This window comes from Rhinopithecus bieti, unplaced genomic scaffold (genome assembly GCF_001698545.2).
Source record: "Rhinopithecus bieti isolate Rb0 unplaced genomic scaffold, ASM169854v2 scaffold_1530, whole genome shotgun sequence".
Lineage (NCBI taxonomy): Eukaryota > Metazoa > Chordata > Mammalia > Primates > Cercopithecidae > Rhinopithecus > Rhinopithecus bieti.
In genome coordinates this window covers 3,581,902-3,606,377 of record NW_016803808.1, presented here as the reverse complement: position 1 = coordinate 3,606,377, position 24,476 = coordinate 3,581,902, and the positions used below count along the sequence as shown (strand labels likewise).

At 42.7% G+C, this 24,476-nt stretch overlaps 1 protein-coding gene across 7 annotated transcripts; it reads left to right on the top strand.

Annotated features, from left to right (window-relative positions):
• Positions 1–1,313: 1,313 nt before the first annotated feature.
• Positions 1,314–23,606, top strand: E2F6 (E2F transcription factor 6). 7 transcript variants are annotated; one of them, XM_017854005.1, is made up of 8 exons: positions 1,318–2,004; positions 10,356–10,410; positions 12,071–12,203; positions 13,759–13,975; positions 15,747–15,902; positions 17,709–17,823; positions 20,140–20,287; positions 21,450–23,606. In XM_017854005.1, exons 4-8 carry the CDS (start codon positions 13,821–13,823, stop codon positions 21,494–21,496), a joined length of 621 nt encoding a protein of 206 aa, XP_017709494.1. In that variant the 5' UTR covers positions 1,318–2,004; positions 10,356–10,410; positions 12,071–12,203; positions 13,759–13,820; the 3' UTR covers positions 21,497–23,606. The 7 variants fall into 7 exon arrangements, 5 of the variants coding, with proteins under 5 accessions (XP_017709509.1, XP_017709494.1, XP_017709503.1 ...); XR_001881839.1 differs by lacking the exon at positions 12,071–12,203 and adding an exon at positions 20,537–21,261 and having other exon boundaries at positions 1,319–2,004; XM_017854020.1 differs by lacking the exon at positions 12,071–12,203 and having other exon boundaries at positions 1,314–2,004; positions 13,835–13,975.
• Positions 23,607–24,476: the final 870 nt, after the last annotated feature.

Below are 24,476 nucleotides of genomic sequence, written 5' to 3'. Positions count from 1 at the left end.
ACAACAGAAACTCTCTTTAGTAAACTTCCCTTCATATATACATCTATCCTATTAGTTCTGTCCCTCCAATTACCCCTCACGGCAGGTAACCTCAGCTTTAGGGCTCTCAGTGTCCATATTTGTAAACTGAAGGTAAACATACATGCAATTTTGTTGTGTGAGAGATAATACAGTTGCCTCGATTTTGGACTTCCCAGCCTCCAGAACTGTGAGTTAAGGTAAGGAGTTCAAAAAAATAATAAAACATTTTAAAAAATTAGCCGGACATAGTGCCATGCACCTGTACTCTCAGCTACACGGGAGTCTTAACTGGGAGATCACTTGAGACCAGGAGTTTGATGCTACAGTGAATTATGACCATGCCACTGCCCTCCAGCCTGGGAGACAGAAAAAAAAAAAAGATTAGAAAAGACCTCTGACATCATAGTCTAGTGGGGAGCCAGCTTCTTCAGGCATTTTTCCCTGCCTCACCTCGCCCACCTCAGGCTGTGTAGAAACCCCCAGTCTAACCGGTTGTTTCCCTCCAACTCTGTACATACCACGGTGTGCTACCTTTTTATTTCAAACATGTGCTGGCCTCTGTTCTAATCACAGCAACCTGTATCCATTAATCCATTTAATCCTCACAACAACCTTATCAGGTAAGTATTGTCATTATTCGCATTTTCCAAATAAGGAAACTGAGGCACAGACAGATTAAGTAACTGGCTTAATAAGGTCTTCTAGTTTGTAAGTAGGAGCCAGGATTTGAAAACACACCTTCTGGCTCCAACTTAATTAACATGCTCGGTTTACTTATCTGTCCCCACTGAAATTGGAGGTTGAACCTGTGGCATATTCAAATCGGTAAGTATCGCCTGTGCTCACCCCAATATCTGACACTATAGGTCAACGATAACTCATTCATCAAACAGGAAGGAGGAAGGAAGGAAGGAAGGAAGGAAGGAAGGAAGGCAGGCAGGCAGAAGTAAAACGATACCACAATGGTTTGGTTGCTCATATTTACTAAGCATCAACACTGACCCGCCTGTAAGATGCGCTAACAGAGCTCACGAATAAATGAAGGCCAGGCGTGGTAGCTCATGCCTATAATCCCAGCACTTGGGAGGCCAAGGTGGGAGGATGGCTTGAGCCCCAGAGTTCAAGGCTAGTCGGTGCAATATACTGAGACTCTGTTTCTACTAAAATTAAAATTAAAAATTAGCCGGGCGCAGTGGCGCGCGCCTGTAGTCCCAGCTGCTTGGGAGGCTGAGGTGGGAGGATCGCTTGAGCCTGAGAATTCGAGGCTGCAGTGAGCCCTGACCACGCCACTGCACTCCAGCCTGGGCAACAACAACAAAAAAATTAAAATTAAAAAAAGGAATAAATGAACATCTCTGAGGCTGAGAGCTTTCAGTTATCACCGTCGAGAATTCCAGGCGAGCGCTGCGTTTTCCCAGCTGCCTCTTTTCTCTCACCCCCGTTCCCTTCCTCTGGAATCCGGCTCCACCTCTTCCTTTTCCTTTGCCATCCTCTCCGTGGATTCCGCGGTCCGGGTTTCCCGGGCGCCAGCCGCCGGGAGAGGATCGGTGCGTGGGAGCGCTCCGGCCGCGGCGGGCATGCGCAGAGGGGGGCGGTGCACTGCGCATGCGGGAAGATGGCGGGCCGGGGTACTTGAGAGTCGTTGGTCTACCTCCTGCTTTCCCGTCTTCGTCGGGAGCTCCCGGGCACGTGAGGCAGTGCTGCGTTTGCTGGCGGGTGGGACGGCCTAGCCGGGCGGCGCCTCGGAGGACGCCGCGGACCCGTTAGTTTCTGGGCCCTTGGAAATCGGCGCGTGGGGGACGGTGATCGAGCTGGGCGCGAGAGGGCGGGAGAGCTCGCAGGGTGCGAGGGGAGCTGGACGCCCGGCCGGGCAGCATGAGTCAGCAGCGGCCGGCGAGGAAGTTGCCCAGTCTCCTCCTGGACCCCGCGGAGGAGACGGTTCGCCGTCGGTGCCGAGACCCCATCAACGTGGAGGGCCTGCTGGTAAGCTCCGGGACAGGACGGGACGGGGACGGGCGGGGGTCTCCCAAACCCGGCCCCCTCCTCTCCGCGCCGCGGCCAACCCCGCTGGCCGTCGTCTCAGTCGTCTGCTCACCCTGGGCCAGGCGCTGCCCATCACGTGCTGCGAACTGCGTACTCCCGCCTTCTGCTTTCAGCATCTGCTCACAGACGTGGTGTCAGTCTTCTGGGCTTTTACATCGGAACTTCAGGGCACTGTTGGAGAAAATTGCTCAACTTTGCATTGGAAAGGCCATGTTTTTCTCCTTCAGTGGACTCTAGCTGTATCTCTGCAACCTATCATTTGTTCTGCCTTCTCTCTCTTCTGCTCTACTGCAGCCGTTTAAAACCTTGTCCACGTTTTATATTTCCCACGCCACAGCTCCCATTCATAAAATTATCTCCCCACCTGTTTGACAGAGAAAATGGTTAGGAGATTTGGCTCCCTTTCCTGCAAAGACTGAATTCTTCTACTCTTGTTCTGGACCAGATACTGTATTCCCCGCGGTTCTCAGGGTCCTCAACAAATGCGTCCCTTTCCATTCCTCCCGTATTTTCTTTTTCTTTTTTATTTTTCCTTTTTTTTTTTTTTTTGAAACGGAGTTTTTACTCTTGTTCCCCAGGCTGGAGTGCAATGGCACGATCTCAGCTCACTGCAACCGCCGCCTCCCAGGTTCAAGCGATTCTTCTGCTTCAGCCTCCCTTGTAGCTGGGATCACAGGCATGCGCCACCACACCCAGCTAATTTTGTTTTTATAGTAGAGACGGGATTTCACCATGTTGGCCAAGCTGGTCTCGAACTCCTGACGACCTCAGGTGATCCACCCGCCTCGGGCTCCCAAAGTGATGGGATTACAAGGCGTGAGGCACCGAGCCGGGCCTCTCCCCATATTTTCAATTTCTCTGCTGCTTTCTTCCTGTAACTAGTAGTAATTAAACATTTTCCCAAGTCATTATGCCTGGTCCCCATACCAAATAGTTTGTGATTATTGTCTCATTTAATTTCTCACAGCAGTGTTTTGTAATAGTAAAAGACTATTATTCTTGTTTTACGGTTGCCAAAACAGACTTGCATGTAACGCCGGCTTGCCTGTGGCTAGATAGTAAGTGGAGAAACTTGGGTTGAACCTCCAAATGTCTAACTCCAGATGATAAATTCTTGACTACTAAAACCGCATTCTCAATCCATCCCCGTCTTGAAAGATCCCTCCCTTAATTCCATATCCCTTGCCATCTACTGTCTGTCTTCCCCTTCACAGCTAAACTTCTTGAAAAGTTATTTACACTCACAGTTTCCTCTTGATAGTCTCATTATCAGCCAACCCACTGCTGGGGACCCCTATCCTAAGCACACTTGTAAGACCATTCTAACCAGGGTCACCAACAATCTACTGTTGTAGTTTTGACACAAAACTACTTGTGTTGGAAACTCTCCCTTGAGTTTCCTTGACATTGATGTTCCATCTGCTTCTCTGGTCTCTCCTTGTCCTAATCCTCTTCCCAGTCCTTCATTTTTTTCCCCCCGAGACAGGATCTCACTCTGTCACCTGGCTGGAGTGCAGTGGCACATCCTGGCTCACTGCAGCCTTGACCTCCCAGGCTCAAGTGATCCTTCTGCCTCCACCTCCCTAGTAGCTGGGACCACAGGCGCATGCCACAACGCCTGGCTAATTTTTTTATTTTTATTTTTAGATATGGAAGTCTTCCTGCGGGGCCCAGGCTGGTCTTGAACTCCTGGGCTCAAGCTGTCCTCTCACCTCAGTTTCCCAAAGTGCTGGGATTACAGGTGTGAGCCACTGCGGCTGGCCACATGTTGATGATATTCAGGGTTCTCTTCTGCCGTCTCTACACATTCTTCTTAGGGGAGTTCATTCTCTTCTCCCATGAGTTGTGTTACCATCTACATTTGATCCTTGAACGACTCAGGGATTGGGGCACCAAATCCCATGAAATTCAAAATCTGAATATAACTTTGATTCCCCCAAAACTTTACTGTTTCCTGGAAGCCTTACTGATACTGTAAAGAGTTGATTAACACATATTTTGTATTTACATGTATTAGTTACTGTATTCTTATAATAAAGTAGCTAAAGAAAAGAAAACGTTATTAAGAAAATCATAAATAAGAGAAAGTCCTACTCATTCAGGGGAATTAGATGATTGTAAAGGTCTTCATCCTTGTCTTCACACTGAGTAGGCTGATGAAGAGGAGTAAGAGGAGGAGTTGGTTTTGCTTTCTAAGGGGTGGCAGGGGGTAAAGAAAATTGGCATCTAAGTGGACCCACACAGTTCAAACCTGTGTTGTTTGAGGATCAGCTGTATATTGGTACCATCTGTATTGGTGGTCTTAATATTTGAGAATTTGATAAAAACTCTAAGTTCACTGTGGAAAAACCACTTAGTTTGCATGCAATATCAGCAGATACATTGCTTGAAATCTTAGACATACACTTCTGGTATTTTCAGTTACCATATTGTAATTCCCGAATCTATAAATCTCCCTCAGGATCTTCCAGCTGTCTACTAGACCTTCCTGCTTAGGTTTCCAACTCCTATTAGTCCCCCCTCATCTGAGGTTTCACTTTTCTTGATTTCGTTTAACCTGTGGTCCCCCAAACTATTAAAATGAAAATTCCAGAAGTAATTCATTAGTTTTAAAATGCTTGCCATTCTCAGTAGTGTGATGAAATCTCGAGCTGTCAGGTACCACCCAGCACCTGAATCTTCCTTTGTCCAGAGTTCCCATGCTGTCATTGCACCCTGCCCTTAGTTGATCAGTAGCTGATTCTTGATTATCAGACCAACTGTCACGGTGCTTGTGTTAAATAGCCCTTATTTTACTCAGTAATGGCCCCGAAGCACAGGAGTAGTGATGCTGGCAGTTCCAGTATGCTGAAGAGAATTGATGAAGTGCTTCACGTGAAAAGATCTAAGTTATTGACTTAGTAAGGAAAGAAAAAAATCTTATTCTGAGGTTGCTAAGATCTACAGTATATTTTGAGAGACCACCTTCACGTAACTTTCATTGTAGTATATTGCTATAATTGTTATATTTTATTATTAGCTGTTAATATCTTACTATGCCCGATTTATAAATTAAATGTTACCATGAGTATGTATGTATACGAAAAAAAATTGTGTATATAGGGGTTGGTACTGTTTGCAGTTTTAGGCATCCACTGGGGGTCTTGGAATGTAGCTCCCAAGGATAAGGGTGGACTACTGTATATTCAGAATTGAATTTATTACTCTTGGTCAGAGTTCTGCAGAGAGACAGACCAATACTAATACAGATTTTGGTACCAGGAAAGGGGAACAGAATTTTAAAGATGAGTTTCCTTAATTGGGGTTTTTGGAATTGGTTCTTTAATCTGATTAGAACCTAAAAATGCTAAGAGCTCTACTTCTAGTAGTAGAGAGAGCACTGGAAGCCCATGACACAAACTGTTTATAGATATGCAAAATAAATGCCTTTGACATTGTAATTCACCACTTATAAGAGGCAAAGAATTTGGTGGCGCTGTATGTGATATTTTCAAACATTTTTGGAAAAACAAGGATTGTAATGACATTGGTTGGTTGCTCCTAGTGTCTTTGGACAAAGTGATGAAAGAAAAGGATGAGCTCAGGGATTCAATTTCATGGCTGGAGTTCCACGTAATGACTTAAATGTTTCTAAGTTTCTAAGTTTCTAAGTGTGCCCTCGGTTAGAATTTTCTATCCTGTAGCCATAGGGCTGAAATTGCTGAAAATCAAACACAAGCCTTCATCATGCAACTGCCAAATTACAATGAAAGTTGAACTCTTGGCCTGGCATGGTGTTTCATGCCTGTGATCCCAGCACTTTGGGAGGCCGAGGCAGGTGGATCACCTGAGGTCAGGAGTTTGAGACCAGCTTGGCTAATGTGATGAAACCCCGTTTCTACTAAAAATACAAAAAATTAGCAGGGCTTGGTGGCACACACCTGTAATCCCAGCTACTCGGGAGGCTGAGGCAGAAGAATCACTTGAACCCCGGAGGTGGAGGTTGCAGTGAACCGAGATTGCACCATTGCACTCCAGCTTGGGCAACAAGAGCGAAACTCCATCACAAAAATAAATAAATAAATAAATAAAATAGAAAGTTGAACTCTCTTAGCTTCACAGAGCATCTACTGTTGAAGTGAGGGTATTGGTTGGGAAAGAGTGGGGTTTGGATGGGATAATGTGGGAAGATGAGGCTGGACACATTGAGCCCCTAAATTCTGATGAGTTTTGTTTGCCAGAGGGGCAGTAGCAGTTCCACCTACAGTGGTGTCATCCTTTCCACCCCGTCTAAGGAGATTAATTCTGCATTGCCTGTGGAGATAGTAGTAGCCTCCTCTGAAACAGCTCCCGGGCAGGACAATGCTGATTCTCATCAGGACCCACCCCACCACCCCTCTTTGCTTCTAGACCTATTACTAGACCCAAGTCCCAGCAGGCCCCTAAAGGTGAGGTGCAAAGTATGACTGACTCCACTTCTGGTACCAAATCTGTATTAGGTTTCTCTGGAGAGACAGAATCAATAGGATATATATACAGTCATGTGCTGTATAATGATTGCGTCAGTGGTGGATCACATATACGGAGGTGGTCCTGTGAGATTATAATGGAGCTGAAAAATTTCTATCACCTAGTGACATTGTAGCCATCATAATGGTCATAGCACCAAACGTTACCTTTTCTCTGTTTAGATGCACAAATACCATTGTGTTAGTTACCGTTGTCTACAGTATTCAGTCAGTCACTTGCTCTACAGGTTTGTGGCTTAGCAGCAATAGGCCCTACCATATAGCCTAGGTATGTAGTGGGCTATACCATCTAGGTTTGTTTAAACACTCTATGATGTTCACGCAACAGAATCGCCTAATGACGATTCTGAGAAGATACATGATTGCGTGTAGATAGATATATGAGAGGGGATTTATTAGGGAAAATGGCTTATGATTTTGGAGGCTGAGAAGCCCCACAATAGGCTGGCTGCAAGCTGGAGACCCTGGGATTCTGGTAGCATGGCTCAGTGCAAGTCCATAACATGAGAGCCTGGGAGGCTGCTAGTGTAACTCTTAGAGTTCAAAGGCCAGGGAATCTGAAGTTGCTGTCCAAGGACAGATGGGAAAGAGGGTCCCAGAGGATCTGGACTTTTGAGAAGGGAGAAAATAGCATTGGTTGGAGGTAGAACTTGGTCTGCGTATTGAAAAATAAGGAAAATTGGAATGGGTGGGAATGCAGTAACCTTGAGAAAGGTGTTTCCAAAGACCTCTTGAAGGAATATTGCTCCCCAAAACAGAATTGGTATAGAGAAACATCTGTATAGAGAAAGGTTTAACCATCTTGGAGGCAATGCTTAGCATTTTAGTCCCTAAAATTCATCTTTTATTTTTTTCTTCCACCTTTGAAGAAGCTCTTCAAAGCTACACATAAAAGTAGAGGTCTTTAAATAGGGGACTTGGAGCAGTGGTGAAATTGCTTGGAACGTGAAAAAATGTGCTGACCTTCCCCGGAAGACGCTGGTTCCTAGAGTGCTGTATACTCTGTCAGGGCACAAGATCAGCCTGAGTGATTTTCATTTTGTAAGCCTCTGACTTCTCCATTCATTTTGCAGCTAACATGCAAACAGTCTACCTATTTATCATCTTTTTTTTTTTTTTTTTTTTTGAGACAGAATCTCGCACCGTCACCTGGGCTAGAGTGCAATGGCACGATCTCAGCTCCCTGCAACCCCTGCCTCCCGGGTTCAAGTGATTCTCCTGCCTCAGCTTCCCAAGTAGCTTGGATTACAGGCGCCCACCACCACTCCCAGCTAAGTTTTGTATTTTAGTAGAGACGGGGTTTCACTATGTTGGCCAGACTGGTCTCGAACTCCTGACCTCATGTTCTGTGCCCCCCACCCCCACCCCCCACTTCCCAAAGTCCTAGGATTACAAGCATGAGCCACCGCGCCCGGCCTTACCATCTATCTATATGTCTGTAGATGATGTCTGCCCCGAGGAGCAATAGTACTGTTGTGATTCCTCCAAGATAAAGAGATAGTGTTTTTATATTTGAAGAGAAAAAAAACAAATGAATGCTGTTGGAGACGGTTTTCCCATGTACATCAATATCGCCAATATGTAATGGAACTGCATTAATAGCAAAGAGTAGGGAAAACAAAGCCATCTTTTTTCGTGTTATGCCTAATTGAGGTGTTACTTCTGTACCAACCTGTGATCCACTGTCTAGATGAGATGGATAGGGAGATGTGGAGCAGAGAAGACGTCCTAGAATGCATAGCTAGTGAGGCAGCCTCTTTGGGAGCCAGTAAGTACAGTATATAAGTCATGGCCCTGCTGCTCTGAATTAAGAACGGGAACCTCTGCAGCACGGCCCCTCTGAGCATATATATTGTGATTTAGGATATTTGTGTATGTGTGCTTCAAATCAATGTAATACGGATGGATTTTTTTTTTTTCATTCAAGAGTCTTGCTGCAATAGCTGGCCCCTGTCTCATACTATTAGCAGAGGGGTTAAATGTAAAAATAACAATGGCAGTTAGTCGCACTTGTCTAATGTCTGACTTTGGTAGGACTGCTTCAGAGTTTCACTGTTGGATACCATGTTTGCAAGTCACCATCATCAGCACTGTTTGAGAGAGCTGGCCAGACCTAGTCCAGCTCCAGTGTTACATGCCCTAGCAGGTCTACATGTTCAATTCTAACAACTAAGTTATTTACAGTGGGATTCTATCTCGATGGGAGTATTCCATATCGGGTTAATTTGTTAACAGATGCTATCATCTTGTCATGGATGATAAGAAAATCATTGTGCCAAGGATATTGTTAATACCAGTATAAACAAAGAGCCTCTTAACTGCTCACCGTGCCTTCAGGCTTCCTCATTTCCTGGTCCATTTGCCATGTTGCTGCCATACTTATATTTCTAAACCATTTACTTGATTATATCCTAGTCTGGTTCAGAAACCTTTGATCATTCTCTACTGGTTATGACATGAAGTCCAAACTCTTTAGCATTAGTTTTATGTGGTGCCATCATGACCTCGCAGCTTCAAAGTCAAGTCACTTTCACACTGGCCACTTTGGTGGGTTCCCAGAAACATGCCGTGCCATATACATCTTCACACCTTTGTTCGTTTCCGGTACCACAATCCTGTCTTTTTTCTTCTCTCCCCACACTTGTTTATTCAGGCAAATCTGACTTGCTGGGCAAGGCTCACCTGAGGGCTGCCTTCACCATGTATCCTTCTGTGATTTCCCTGTCTGGGTGCATCCCTAGTACTACTATTCTTTTCTTAGAGTACCCATGAATTCACTTGCCCCAGTTTTGCTTTATGGCCAGTTTTTTCTTAGATGAGAGCTAAACCTGATGACAGCCTGTCTGGAGGCACATTAACATTGATGTTACTAGGAGTTTCTGTTCATAGGCTTTCGTTTTAAGGTTTGGTTTCATTTTATTTATTTTTTTACAAAAAAACAGTTTCTAAATGTTACTACCAGTTTTATGCAAACTTTCAGAGCCTCTAAATAGCCGGTAAAATGGTGAGCATTGATAATGGAGCTTCTGCTAATTTCCTGGTTGTTTCAGGAAATTAAAAGAAGAAACTTTTTATCTAATGCAAAAGTTTCTAATTATCCACAGCGTGCATGGTTTTCTATTGTTAGAAATGCTGCTGTTTTACATTAATTATAGTGGAAACGCATAGCTGCCTATGAAAGCTTGTGAGCAAATTTTGGGGAACCGCATATACTTAATAATAGCAAGGAGTGAGCGTGTGTTGGTTGAGATAGATCTTCTATCTCTACTAAGCTTTACCAAGTCAGGGACAGTGTCGTAGTGCTCTTCATGTTCCTTTTATCCTCAGTACCTGATGTATTTGGTAATTACCATATTTTGTGTGTGTGTGTGAATGTTTTTTTTTTTTTTTTTTTTTTGAGACAAAGTCTTGCTTTGTTACCCAGGCTGGAGTGCAGTGGCGTGATCTTGGCTCACTGCAACCTCCTAGATTCAAGCGATTCTTTTGCCACAGCCTCCCAAGTACCTGGGATTATAGGTGCCCACCACCACGCCTGGCTAATTTTTGTATTTTTAGTAGGGATGGAGTTTCACCATGTTGGCCAGGCTGGTCTCGAGCTCCTGACCTCAGGTGATGCACCTGCCTCGGCTTCCCAACGTGCTGGGATTACAGGCGTGAGCCACCGTGCCTGGCCAGTAATTATCACATTCATATTCCCAGACCTTTATACTATTGAGTAAAATGCTATTTGTTTGCATTGTTGTTTTAAAATCACTAAGTTAAATTTTTTATCTTTTTTTTCAGCCATCAAAAATAAGGATTAATTTAGAAGATAATGTACAATATGTGTCCATGAGAAGTAAGTTGATTCCTGAATAGGTTTTAGGTTTTGTTAGTTTGAACTTCATATGATTAAAATGATTTGTGTAAGTGTATGAGTTGATGAGAAACTGAAATAAAATGTGTTATTTGTACACTGAAATGTAAAGTTTCAACTTTTAGTAACAACTCCTGAGGTTATGGGTTGAATAATGTGCGCAAATGCCAGTTTGTTCTCCATAGAACAGTATATTTAAGGCTGTTTTCTCAGAATTCCTCCTGGGAGAGAAATGTACTCTTTCCTTCTTGTCCCTTATCTTAGGTTAATGTTTAGGGTGTCTGTTAGAGGAGATAGGATGTAAATGGCTCTAGTTCCCTCTTCTGGAAGTTTTCATGATAGACTGCCCCACCTCAGCCTCCTAATCTCAGTGGATAGATAGTGCATCATAAGTCAGGGTGAATCTTAGAAATGCTAACCCTTAGTTTTTCCTCATTGCCTGCCACAGTCTCACCCATAGTTGGTCACTGAGTTTGGTCAGCTTCACCTTTGATGTGTTTCTTGCATCTGTCCCATACCACTAATTTATAATAATATCTAACATTTATTGAGCTCATACAGTGCCTGGCACTTCAAAATACAGGTGTGGATTAGAATTCTTACTTTATAAAGGCCCAGAGAGGCTGAGTGACTTGCTCAGAGTCAGGGTTGAATCTTGCCTCTCTGACGCAAGAGCCCAGAGTCTTTACCACAACATTGAATTGCTTCTCCTCATTCAGAGTCTGACTTCCTCTGTAGCTGAAGTTGCTGGGTGTCCTTCTGAGAAGGCAGTCAGTGTCCAGGCTCTCCAGCCTGGGTGCTAGAAAAATCCAGGGGGATTTGTCTAATACAGAAATGGGGTTATGATATCATCCAACCTAAGTTCTTCAGTGACACTCTTTTACGTGTAGAGAAAACCCTGATTCCTCGTATATTTGATTTTAAATGTTTGTATTACATTCATAAGCCACTTCATATTAAAAGAAACTAGGCAGTAGAGAATGGGTAGACGGAGCAGACCAGGCCGTTGTAGCTGTTTCTTGCTTAACGCCGCAGCCTCTTCCAGCATGCTGCTGCCCTCCTCCACAGCTCAAGCTACACCACCTGTGGTCCCCAAAGCACCCCAGGTTCTCTAAGGCTGCTTTGTCTTCTGAGGTGTGGTTTCATCTCCCTCACTTCAGCCCGTCACCCTCTGTCAGAGTGGGCAGACACTGCCCATTTGCCTTCCTGTTCCCTGTGCCCAGTGTACTCCCATCAAAAGGCCTTCCCAGTTTCCCCCTGCAGTGAAGGTTTGATTTCGTGCTATCGGGTGACTTTGAATACCTCTCTTAGCACTTACCTCAGGACATATAATAGAGTTCCTTATTAGACTACGGAGCTGCTTTGGTGTGAAGACCTCTGTAACCCTGTCCATATCCCTTCAGCAACTGTCACGTTTTTGGTGTTACGTTATATGTGTTCTTTATAAAATAACATCATAGAAATATACTTATCCTGAGCATATAAGACCATGCCTTGTTAATAATTACTATAATTAAATATATGCTTTTTAAAGTTAGAATTTCTCATTTGTAATCTTCTTGAGTTTGTTGTAGAATTGTGACCTTCTACTTCCAATTAAAAATCCTTTTAAATTCCTAATTTACCCCTATTTAATCTTAAGTGTAGGAATGGGCTCCAGAGAGAAGACATTTATATTATGAAATATGTACCTTTGTTCCTGAAGTAACCGCCAGTGGTCTTTAAACTAAATGTGACATTGTGGAGGTTCTGAGTAAGGACATTTCTGGCTGAAGGTAGGATGGACATTTCTTTGAGGCATACTGACTGTGGTGTGCTGTGGAAGTAGAGGAAAAGAAAGTCACATATTCCACACCAGAGTGACAAAGTTATATCAGAAATTATTTTTTCTGCAAACCAAGCCATAAGAACTTTTTCTTAGTATCAAATTGGAAAAGATGACAAGATACTTAGTTCTGGCAAGTGCATGAGATGAGGCCCGTGTCTGCCACATGGAATGGACAGAACCCACAACCTGCCAAGCTGTTTAGCAGTACCTATCACAGTTCCTTAAAAATGTCCAGTTAAGGGGACATACAATAATTTCGCAACAAAAAGATTCGTTCAAATATTAAGCAAAATTGTAAAGTTGGAGATAGTCTGAATTTCTAATATTGGGATAAATAGCAAATACTGCATACAGTTAAGCATACAGCCATTAAGAATAATGTTGAAATACATTTGTTGACATGTCAGTATGTTCACAATATTGTGTTAAAAGAACGTTGCAAAATTGCATGGTCCTGTTTTTGTTTTTAAAAACTATATATATGATTGACACACAAGTGTGGGTGTGTTAGGGGGGTGTGTGTGTATGAAAACCCGAGCCATAGTAGGTGAGTGAGGGAATTAAAGGGATTTTTTTTTTCATTTGTCTATCTGTTACATTAATACAGAGTAGTGAATATTTTTAAAAATAGAGGTAGTGGGCCGGGCACGGTGGCTCAAACACCTGTAATCCCAGTACTTTGGGAGGCTGAGGCGGGTGGATCACAAGGTCAGGAGTTCAAGGCCAACCTGGCCAATATGGTGAAACCCTGTCTCTACTAAAAATGCAAAACAATTAGCCGGGCGTGGTGGTGCACGCCTGTAATCCCAGCTACTCCGGAGCCTGAGGCAGGAGAATTACTTGAACCCAGGAGGCGGAGGTTGCAGTGAGCCAGGATCGTGCCACTGTACTCCAGCTCCAGCCTGGGCAACAGAACGAGACTCTATCTCAAAAGAAAAAGAAAAGAAAAATAATAGAGATACCACTGTTGGCCGAGTTATGTCGTGATTGTCTTAGTAGAAGACTAGTTTGAGCTCTTTCAAAAAATTCGTCAGACAACTTACACTATGACATGGATAGAGTCATTAAAAGGGGGAAAAAAGCCAGTTCTCTGCCTTTGCTTTGTAAAGAATTCCTTAACCTGAAGACCAAATGAGAAATTTAATTTTAAAAATCATGTGTAATTCTATTCCTGAGAGTGGTATGGATGCAAATGTAATCTTACTGCTTTGTCTGAGAAGATGCAGTAGACTTGTAGAAGTCCACATGCTCAGTGGACACTGGTTACGTATTTCACATACTCCTTTATTTAAATTTAAAGCCTTTGTTTAGAGCCAGGATAGGCCAGTGAATTTTTTCTCCAATTTAAGAGATTTATTTCATAGAAACCAGCTTTGATTTGATCAATGTGTAGGGATTTCTGTAGATGTCTGCTCTCTGATCAAGAGGAAACAGATGATTTTTTAAAATGAGTTAAGAAATGTTATTTAAAATTGTACAAATATGTTTATTTTGTTTCCCAGAAGCTCTAAAAGTGAAGAGACCTCGTTTTGATGTATCACTGGTTTATTTAACTCGAAAATTTATGGATCTTGTCAGATCTGCTCCTGGGGGTGTTCTTGACTTAAACAAGGTTGCAACGAAACTGGGAGTCCGAAAGCGAAGAGTGTATGACATCACCAATGTCTTAGATGGAATCGACCTCGTTGAAAAGAAATCCAAGAACCATATTCGATGGATGTGAGTTGCTTTCAAACTTTTCATGGCTTTTTTTCCTTCTCATCAAGTGACAATTCCGTGCTTAAAACTAGATAGTAGCAGTGTTTTGACAATAGAAAACAAAGGTACGACTTCTTGTTAGAAGAGAATTGTATAAAATTTTCTCGCATCATCCTGGAGAGTACATACATTTTTTAAAAAGTATTTCCTCAGTTCCAATTGATTATTGATACTGGGAAAATCTGTTAAGGTTGTAAAACAGTGGTTTTCACACGGAAGTATGGTAAACACCTAGAGGTTTACTGCCTCTGGAGTTGTAATTTGGTAGGTCTGAGGGAAAGCAGGAAAGTACATTCTCAACAGGTAGCTCAGGAGATTATGATGTAGTGAGGCGCTTGAAACACTGCCCTGAATATTAAAAAAAAAAAAAAAAAATCAGACAGTATCTAAAAGGCCATTGCTAAAGACTTGACATGATGAGGAGGAATCGAGTGGAAAGGGAAGCTGAAGACTGGCATAGATAAAGGTATCTGTGCATGCACACATAAGAAGAAAGCTGTTAGAATAGGCAAGTATTTTGGGACAGGGAGAAATAGTTGCAGCAAATAAGTACATAGTGACCTCTCAGGCAAATGCAAACCTACCAAGAAAGACTGTAAAATGATCCTAAATAATGAACTTAGTTATTAGAGGAAAGGGATTCATAAAGGAGGTCATTTTTTCAATAGTAAGGAAGTACAGGTTGAATTCTAATTTGAGCATGTTTACTAAATAATACTAAAAAACACTTGAGGAGTTTATATCGGCATGCCTTGTGAATCACTAATTAGAATCAGATTTGAAAACTGCCAGGTGAAAGATAGAGGCAAGAACCTTTCCCTATTTATTTTCCATTAAGATTGAAAGGAAAAAATGAAAATCAGTTGTTGCCTGGTCATCATATTGGAGTAGGCACTAATTACTAAGGAAAATATGTATATCTTTTTTTTTTTTCTTTTGAGAGGGAGTCTTGCTCTGTCACCCAGGCTTGAGTGCAGTGGCATAATCTCAGCTCCACTGCAACCTCCATCTCCTGGGTTCAAGCGATTCTCCCACCTCAGCCTCCCCAGTAGCTGGGATTACAGGCACACACCACCACCCCTGGCTAATTTTGTATTTTAGTAGAGACGGGGTTTCACCATGTTGGCCAGGCTGGTCTCGAACTCCTGACCTCAGGTGATCCACCTGCCTCAGCCTTCCAAAGTGCTGGCATTACAGGCATGAGCCCCATGCCTGGCCTGAAAATAATGTCTTTTTTAAAATGATGAATATAATCATTATATCCAGATAGAATGTGTACACTGGGGAAAAATACAGACTCATCACATTTTAGCAGAGGAACTGTCATTTAGCCAACACTTTGTTTTCATATGTAGGAACTCAAGTACTGTAAGATTATAGCTTATCAGAAGCTGTGTTGTAAGGACTAGGACTGAGGCTGAAGCTAGGTGTTATTGACTCTTAGTTCAGTGCCCTTTTGCTTTCTTAGGCTGTCTCTGCTGTTATTAATTTCTGTTAGGTTGTAATGTATTTTTTTTGAAAAAGACTGTATAAGATGAAGAACTATAAATAATTTATGTACAGAAGGAATAATGGCTGTCTAGAACGAAGCCGGCAGAAGTTAAAAGTCCCTGGTTTCTATTGTTGTGGAAAACACATATGGTAATCATTTGGAGAAGTTCCAGTAACCTAACTTGAAATTCCTTTGTTATCTCCTAGATGGTATTGATAGTGATTTGTTTTTCTTTTAAAGAGGATCTGATCTTAGCAATTTTGGAGCAGTTCCCCAACAAAAGAAGCTGCAAGAGGAACTTTCTGACTTATCAGCAATGGAAGATGCTTTGGATGAGTTAATTAAGGATTGTGCTCAGCAGCTGTTTGAGTTAACAGATGACAAAGAAAATGAAAGATATCCTTTAAGTCTATACCTTTCTAAAATTTCTGCTTCCAAAACAGATTACTTAAGTAGTAGAGTCAGCTTGGGGACTTAATTTATATATTTAAGATATAAAATTAGACCATTAAAAGTTAAAGTAATACAAAATTAGCCAGGCGTCGTGGCAGGCGCCTATAATCCCAGCTCCTTGGGAGGCTAAGGCAGGAGAATCACTTGAACCTGGGAAGCAGAGGTTACCGTGAGCTGAGATGGCGCCATTGCACTCCAGCCTGGGCAACAAGAGCGAAGCTCCATCTCAAAAAAAAAAAAAAATTAAGTAAAAGTTGGTAGTAGTATAGCCTCAAACGTACACAAATGGTAGGCTTTTTAACTTCTTTGTGGCATTTCTTAGATTAAATTCTGGATGATTATCTCAGGGGTACAGTACCAAACCAAGGTTGATGGTACCACTTAAAATAGGGGAGTATTCATTTTTTTTTTTTTTTTGAGACGGAGTCTTGCTCTGTCGCCCAGGCTGGAGTGCAGTGGCCGATCTCAGCTCACTGCAAGCTCCGCCTCCCGGGTTCACGCCATTCTCCTGCCTCAGGCTCCCGAGTAGCTGGGACTACAGGCGCTCGCCACCTCGCCCGGCTAGTTTTTTTGTATTTTTTAGTAGAGACGGGGTTTCACCGTGTTAGCCAGGATGGTCTCTATCTCCTGACCTCATGATCCGCCTGCCTTGGCCTCTCAAAGTGCTGGGATTACAGGCTTGAGCCACCACGCCCGGCCGGGGAGTATTCATTTTTATAGTCTGAATACTGTAAGGATAATAAAATATTTGTTGGCTTTTGTGAAGTTCATGTTTTTCCTAGAAATGTGTGAACAGAAGTTGGTTTCCAAAACAGTGAATTGCCATTGAAGAGGTGCTTAAACTCCCGTTTGTGTCCACAGAGGCATGTTGTTGCTTAATAGCAGTGTTGCCTTGAAACTCAATGTCTCAGGGGCCTGGGGGAGCCTTGTCTTTGGTACTGACCTCCTGGGTGTCTTAGACCTGTATGCTGTGCTGTGCTATTCCCTGTGGCACCCTTTGTGAGGGGCTGACTGATTCTGAGCTATCCCATACCCCAGATTTACTTAAAACTCTCTACAGTAGTCAAAAACCTCTATTCCTACAGTACAGTTACTGGAAGGAAAAGAAAAAGTAAGCGCCAACATTACTGCAGCCAATCAGACAAAAAAAAAATGTTAGAGAAACCCAATAAATCACTTAATTGGTAAAATTTGAGGCAGCACAGTGAAACGACGAAAAAGATTCAGGTAGTGAGATGGAAAATAATTTTAGATAAAGTGATATTGAGAAACTTAATCTCCAAGCCGTTTATGCCTTTTATAGATTTTTTTCCATCTTTCATTTTAGGGGATTCTTGTCAAAGCCCTGAATGTTTTTTCTCAAAGTTGTAGTAAGATCTAGCTTACTGTAACTGAAAAGGGAGTAGGATGAAAATTTGAATTTCTTCATGTGGTATATTTGTGTTAGGAACTCAGACTTTATTAATATTTTTCTCCAGAAATTGCCATCATAATCATAATAGTACAGCTTAAAGAAATTCTTTAGGTTGAGTTGTAAATATTGTAAAACGCTTTATTAAAAGCTTAATTTTATATGAATAATAAAGATTGTCAATGAAATAATTTTTTTACTGCTTTCCTTAATGCTGAACTTGTATCTCATAAAAACTAAAGACATTCTAACATTACCCTTGCGTTACTGAATTACTGGAGATAAATTACCTCCCCAATAAACAGCATTCTGTGTAGAGATCCTTGACTGGGTTTTACACTAGCATACGTGACCTATCAAGACATTCATAGCATTCAGGCCTTCCATGAACAGATCGTCATTGCTGTTAAAGCTCCAGCAGAAACCAGATTGGATGTTCCAGCTCCCAGAGAAGTAGGTAACCCTGCATTTTTAAAAGGATTTAAAGAGGGATGAGGGCCGACTGCTTAGGCTGTGATTTATTGCAGTCATACTGAAGAGCCGTTGTGTACACGTGCACTCTACATCCGCTACTGCCTGGCATTTCACACATTTTAACTTGTTTCAACTAACACAACAAGTCAGGTAGTCATTATTATCTTGAAGACGAGGAACCGAGAGCTCACAAAGGTGAGTTAACTTTTTCAGGATCACCAGAATTCAAACCCAGTTAGTGTGGCTTCATAGTTTGTTTTTCACTATTGTACTGCAGTGCTTCTTAGAAGAATCACCAAGAATTGGCCCATCTTAAAGTTCCAAAAGTAAGGTCTGCTCTCAGCGAAGGCACTGGGGAATTAACAAACTCGTGAAAGACTGATGAATAAACCAGAACACTAGGTTCTGAATTTAAAATGGAAAAGTAGGATTTCTGTGTAAATGAACATATTTTTGTCAGCTGCCAGCTGTGCGGTGCATTTTTTCCCTCGCAGGAAAGTTTGCATTGAAAGATAATTGCAGCAGAAGGCTGCTTGATGAGGACGGAATCAAAACCAAGGAATGTGGCCATTCTTGGGACACATCCTCAAGACTGACAGCCTTGATAGACCCATCAGTGCTCATAGTACGGTCCTCTGCATTGCCCTGGGGGTTTGCCTCCTGCCTAGCGAGGAATGTTTTCTTGACCCGTTTTTCCTTTTGTCCCCAGCAGACCACTGTTCAAGTGAGCCCTGTATTACTCGACAGTGTATGGGTTAAGGGCAGGCTTTCATTTAACTCAGTCACACTCAAATTATGATTTCTTGCTGATGTTTCCTAGTTGTTTTATTTTTAAGAAAGAAACCGCTAATCAACACATCTTTACTTTGGGGCATAATAATTCATTCTGCAGAGACTAATGGATTTTTGGCTTTTTCCCTATACAATGAGCTGCTGCAGACTGTAACTGCTAAATCTGGCTGAACCTTTGATCATACCTGAGGCTTCTTTTAGAGTCCCATTTAAAGTCTCTGCACATGGGCCCTCTTGGCCAGAGCCTGACCACGAAGATCTGGGGAGCTAGTGTGGTGGCTGGCAAACTGGCCTTAAGGTCAGATCCGGCCTGCTCCTTGTTCTTAGAAATAATTTTATTAGGACACAGCCACATGCACATTTGTTTACATATTGTCTCTGGCTGCTTTCATACTATAGTGGCAGAGTTAAGAGGTTGTGACAGGGATAGTGTGACTCGCAAAGCCAAAAATATTTACCATCTCATCCTTTACGGGAAGTTTGACAACACCTAATTTAGTGGAATGCGAAGTCCTCAGCTGCCTTCCAGTTGAGAGAGACATTGGTTCCTTTTATTGTTTAGAAATATCTATTAAATTGTACAGGATTTATCATTCAAACCAGATGTGACCTGGCACTCTAGAAGCTGAGCACATATGTTCTCTAGCCCACTTGTCGGGTACCAGGAAGTCATAGCAAAGACGACAAGTGAGGCTCTGAGACATCTGAGAAGCTGCATCTCCCCAGACTCACCCTGGTGTAACATCGCAGTGAGGTGTGGAGTGGGAGGGAGCAGTGGTGTCTGTGAGTCTAGCCCAGGCCTAACTGCATTAAAGGGGAGAAAACAGACTTTGTTACAGTTGAAGCAGCTCCCAGTTAAAGCGATCATTTATAACTGGAGCTGTTCCTTAAGAATTTAGCATAATTCCCAGTAGAAGCATTCAAGTTGCCTGGTATCTTATGGAAAAAGTATTTTGATTAATCCAGAGGAAATCTGAAATCAAAGGATGTAAAAATCATGGTAAGTTAATAATAGTCCTTTATAAATAATCTTTACAATTTTTTTGATGTTTTACTTGAGGTATATTTTGATCTTTTCCTGTGCTTTCAACAGGACAAAAGAATGGCCCTTCCATTATCTCAGGACCTGTTCATTGGTCTGGAAATCCAAGCACATATTTATCCTGTGAGACTGGGGTATTCTAGAGTTCTTTGTCATCAAAACACTGATTTTTGACTCGAGTACGGCCTCCTTGAAGGGTCAGCTCCTGAGTAGAAAAAGACAGGCTCTTGAGTACTGAGGTTTTCCCATGATAGTTCTTGAGGTTTTCCCATGATAGCTCTGAAGCCATTACTGTAGGATCAAGCATAACTGTCTTCAGCGTGTGAGTTGGCTAGTGCTTTAATGTGACTACAGCTATGGTGATTTTTTCAAATGTCTGTTGAAATTCTTGCAGTTCTAGTGAGTGAAAAAATATGATTTATTATTTCATTCATCTTGACGATTCCTGTGTCCTTTGCTAGGACTCTATCACAGTGCACATAAGGAGCACCAACGGACCTATCGATGTCTATTTGTGTGAAGTGGAGCAGGGTCAGACTGGTAGCAAAAGGTCTGAAGGAGTCAGGACCTCTTCATCTGAGAGCACTCATGCAGAAGGCCCTGAGGAAGGTAAATATACCAGTGATTCTGGCAGTATTTTAAATAAGCATATATAATGTTATTAATGTGTATTATGGCCTTAAGATATTTTTACTCTTCCTATCCACAAAACATGTGAAAATTACAACATAATTCTTACTGTAGTTGAGAATATTTCTGTGAGCATTACAGTTAAATTTCTGTAGTTTTGATAGCAGTGAAGACTTAGAATTCTGTTTGGTCCCATGTTGATACCAACTTGCTATGGTCTCTGAATAGGGCAGGCTTTCAGTCAAACAGCAGCTCCACTCAGCCAAAGAGCCTGCCCATGACCCGGCCGGGAGAGTTCCCCTTCTGCACATCTTGGACAAGGGAAAGGGCTAGACCTGCTTGACCCAGGCAGTCACATACCCACTCAACTCAGCGAACAGCCCACTCCACAAGAGTCAGTCCTCAGTTACACATTTCTAAGGACGTTGCCTCTGGACCCACCTGGCCAGAGCAGTGACTCCATCTCACCTCGGAGCCCAGCTTGCAGCTCTGCCCAACAGCAGATCACAAATAGTGGAACTGCCTGAGCAGGGGGCCAGCATCCTGTGACCGGCCTGGGCAGAAGCCATCACAGTACCCAGCCAGCAGGTCCACCAACATCCGAACAAAGACCCAGCCAACTGGAAAACCGGCCTGGGCAGAAGCCATCACAGTGCCCAGCCAGCAGGTCCACCGACATCCGAACAAAGACACAGCCAACTGGAGAACTCAACAAGCACTGCGGGCCAGGGTGGTCTTCAGCTGGCCCTTGCAGAGCCACAGGCTGGACCAATAGGAAGCTTTCACTGACAGAGGATACCTGTAATGACCAGAAGAGGGGGCTGTTGCCCGCACGCAGACAACAGCACAAAGACACAAGGATTACAAAGACGGGGAATCATGAGGGCTCCGAAAGAAACTAGTAAAGCCTTAGTAAGGGAAGGCTTCCTCCCTTCACGGACGGGTGCTTTCAGGTACAAGTTTGAGTTCCGGTTTATTCGTGAGAGACTGAAAAAATTAGCCTTATGCCATTAACCTGAGAATACGTGTTCTTGACCAGGCATCTTCAGGGTTTTCTGAAGTAGTCGGATTGTGTATTCTTTTACATATTTGCCTATCAAACCTTCACTTAGGTGAATTTCTCTCTCGTGTTCTTTTTCAGAAGAAAATCCTCAGCGAAGTGAAGAATTGCTTGAAGTAAGCAACTGATGGCATTTGAGAATTTATATATTACTGAGTTTTTTGGGAACATCTTTGTGGAGAATTACGCGTCAAATTTGATTCTCAGAGCAATAAATTATCCATGAAGTGCTCTCGTTCTCAGTAGTGGCATCCTGGCCAGTAGTGTCTTTGAGGAGTTCGCCACTTAGATTACTGAGTAATTGTGGTTTCCACGTTTGAAAACAACTCCTTTTATAATTATTCACTGCTTTTTGTCAGTGAAGTAGACAGCTTGCCTCCTGAAGTAGTTTCATCACAGAGTGTCATGAAAACAGACAGTTGGGCTGAAATGGACAGTTCTTTGTGGACTCTACCCTTCCCTTCAAGGAGTATGTCATATATCACAAAAGAAATTGCCTTACACTGGTTCATGTTTGCAGTTACTGTTGTACATTGGCTAGATGTACACACGAATTTAAATGTGATGTCTTTGTATATATCTGTATAATGTTTCGATTACTTACGAAATATGTCTGAGTGACACTTTTCACCCTTGTACAGCCAAAATAATGTATATATGGAAAGTGACAGACAAATTCTCTAATTTCTTTGGTATCTATAACTTATTAGAATCCTCTGGATGAGGGTTAGAAGAGAGTTTTTCCAAACTTCTACATGTAGAAGTATCATAAATGTGCTACACATTTATGTTTGTGGATTTCATTAAAGTATTTTAATATGGTTTTCAATGCTGAAATTGGAGTCAGATACTTCTTGGTTTTAAGCTGTCTACCTACTTGCTGTCTCCCAGCAGCCTGGTGGCATGCCCAGTGTTTTTGGGGGCAGGGATAGAAATGCCATCAGGAAATAGCTGAATTCATTGTGAAATATGAATTCAGTCATGGTGATCATTGGAAACTCTTTTAAGGTTTTTGCAAGTAGATTTTGTAATGTTTGTGTATGCAGCCTTGCTGTTCAGTCAGTCAAAGGGGTTTTACTCACGACAAGTTGTACCTTGCCCTCTCTCCAGCTCTACTCCCACATTTTCACGTACCTAGCTATTTCTACCTCATTGGGTAAGTCATTTACCACTCTGTGCCTCAGTTTACTCTGTAGTTTACCATTAGACTGTGAGCTCCTTGAGGGACTTTGTCATAATCACTGTTATATCCCAGTGCCTCACACCATGCCTGACCCTTAAGAAGTGCTCAATAAATGTTTGAACAAATAAGTGAGTGGAGTGAGTAAATTGTAAAATCAGACTAATAATATTTGGTTTGTCTGTCATACAAGATTCCTGTATCGTTTGAATTCAGATTGTGAACTTTGTTTTTAAAGAAATGAAGCAACTTCAAATTCAGACTGTTTAAAAAGGTTTAAAATCGCAATCCAAAATCAAAGTATTAAAAAATAATGCTGAGTGTTTAGGATTCACATACCTCTGAGCTCCAGTGGCATTTGCCAGTCCTGTCCCTCTGCTGAGCACCAGCCCCTTCCTGCAGCGGTCCTGCCGGCGTGTTTCTGTGCACCTGGGGATGGAGTATGCTCTTCCCTGAGTGGTTAGCCCCCGTGCTTTTCCTCCCTGTTTTATTGTTTGAAATTAGCCAAAGAAAAGCTGCAGGGGGCGCTGCTGATCATCATCGGACCGGTTGGTCATACTGTCTGACAGAATTGGAAATACAGGAGGAAGAGCAAGCCTAGGGTAAAAAATATGCTTGGGACATGCTTGATGAAAGCAAGAGTTTCGGCAGGTCGCCGTGTGTATGTAGGTGAGGTGCTCAGTGGAGAAGTCTGAGCTGTGTAGTAGGTTGGACAGATGTCAGTTTAGATGTGACAGTTTAAACCGCTGGAGTAGGAGAGGTCATCTGAAGAGTACAGCAGGCCCAAGGGTATCTATATTTAAGAGAAATACATGAGAAAAAGTCTCCTGAGAAGGAGTAATAGGGTGGGTCGGGAGGAGAAGGCAGTGTCCCCAAAACCAACCAAGGTTTGACCAAAGGTGATACCATCACTTCTGAGCAGCAGTTCCCTACTTGTGAAATGTGACAGATGTTCTCCTTTACAAATTGTTCTGAAGGTAAAATGAGATCATGTAAACGAAAATCCTTTGTAAATTACAGATGTGTGTTATAAATGAAGTATCTCTTGAGTCACTCCATCTTCTGGCGTTTGGTCTCTGATTTTTAAAACGGATAAAATAAGCATCCCATGAACTCATTTCTGGGCCCTTCCTCCTCACTAACGCTAACCTTTCCAACCTCACTGAGCCATCTCTGAGTGCACCGCTTCTTCCTTCAGAAACCTTGAGTGATCCATGTTTCCTTCAGGCTGAAGTGCAGACTCTGGATATAGAAGAGCCCCAGCCTCGCTTTCCAATCTTGCCTTGGTACCTGCCTCGCAGACCTTCACCTCAATAAATCGGTCTCATCACTACCTGAAGCACACAGTGAACTTTCCCGTCTCCCTGCCTTTGCTCTTATCCTATTCTCTTCCTGTTCTCTGTGTCTCAAAATCACATCCTATCCTGGACCTGGCGTCACCCGTGCCTCCCCTTTTTACTCCTACCCTGCATGCAGTTTATACACAGCACGCAGGTGGCCATCTTCCTTCCTCGTAAGTTGCTGTGGCTAAGTTCCCAGCTGCCATTCCATGTTGTCAGAGTATAAGGTCATGTCTTAATATGTATTTATCGTATTAATATAGTGTTCAAGCATGATAGGGTTTGACTGTGTCCCCATCCAATCTCATTTTGAATTGTAGTTCCCATAATCCCCATGTGTCATGCATGGGAGGGACCAGGTGGAGATAATTGAATCATGGGAGTGGTTTCCCTGCATCCTGTTCTCGTAAGTTCTCACGAGATCTAATGGTTTAATAGGGGCTTTTCCCTTCGTTTGGCTCTTATTCTCCCTCCTGCCACCATATGAAGAAAGACATATTTGCTTCCTCATCCACCATGATTGTAAGTTTCCTGAGCCAGCTGTGCTGAACTGTGAGTCAATTAAATCTGTTTCCTTTATAAAGTACC

Bases quoted from the DNA above. Each gene is read 5' to 3' on its own strand.
- E2F6 (XM_017853980.1), top strand. From the start codon at position 1,897: ATGAGTCAGCAGCGGCCGGCGAGGAAGTTGCCCAGTCTCCTCCTGGAC. The intron at 10,411-13,758 runs GTAAGTTGATTC...TTTGTTTCCCAG, and splicing joins ACAATATGTGTCCATGAGAA to AAGCTCTAAAAGTGAAGAGA. The intron at 20,288-20,536 runs GTAAATATACCA...GTCTCTGAATAG, and splicing joins TGCAGAAGGCCCTGAGGAAG to GGCAGGCTTTCAGTCAAACA.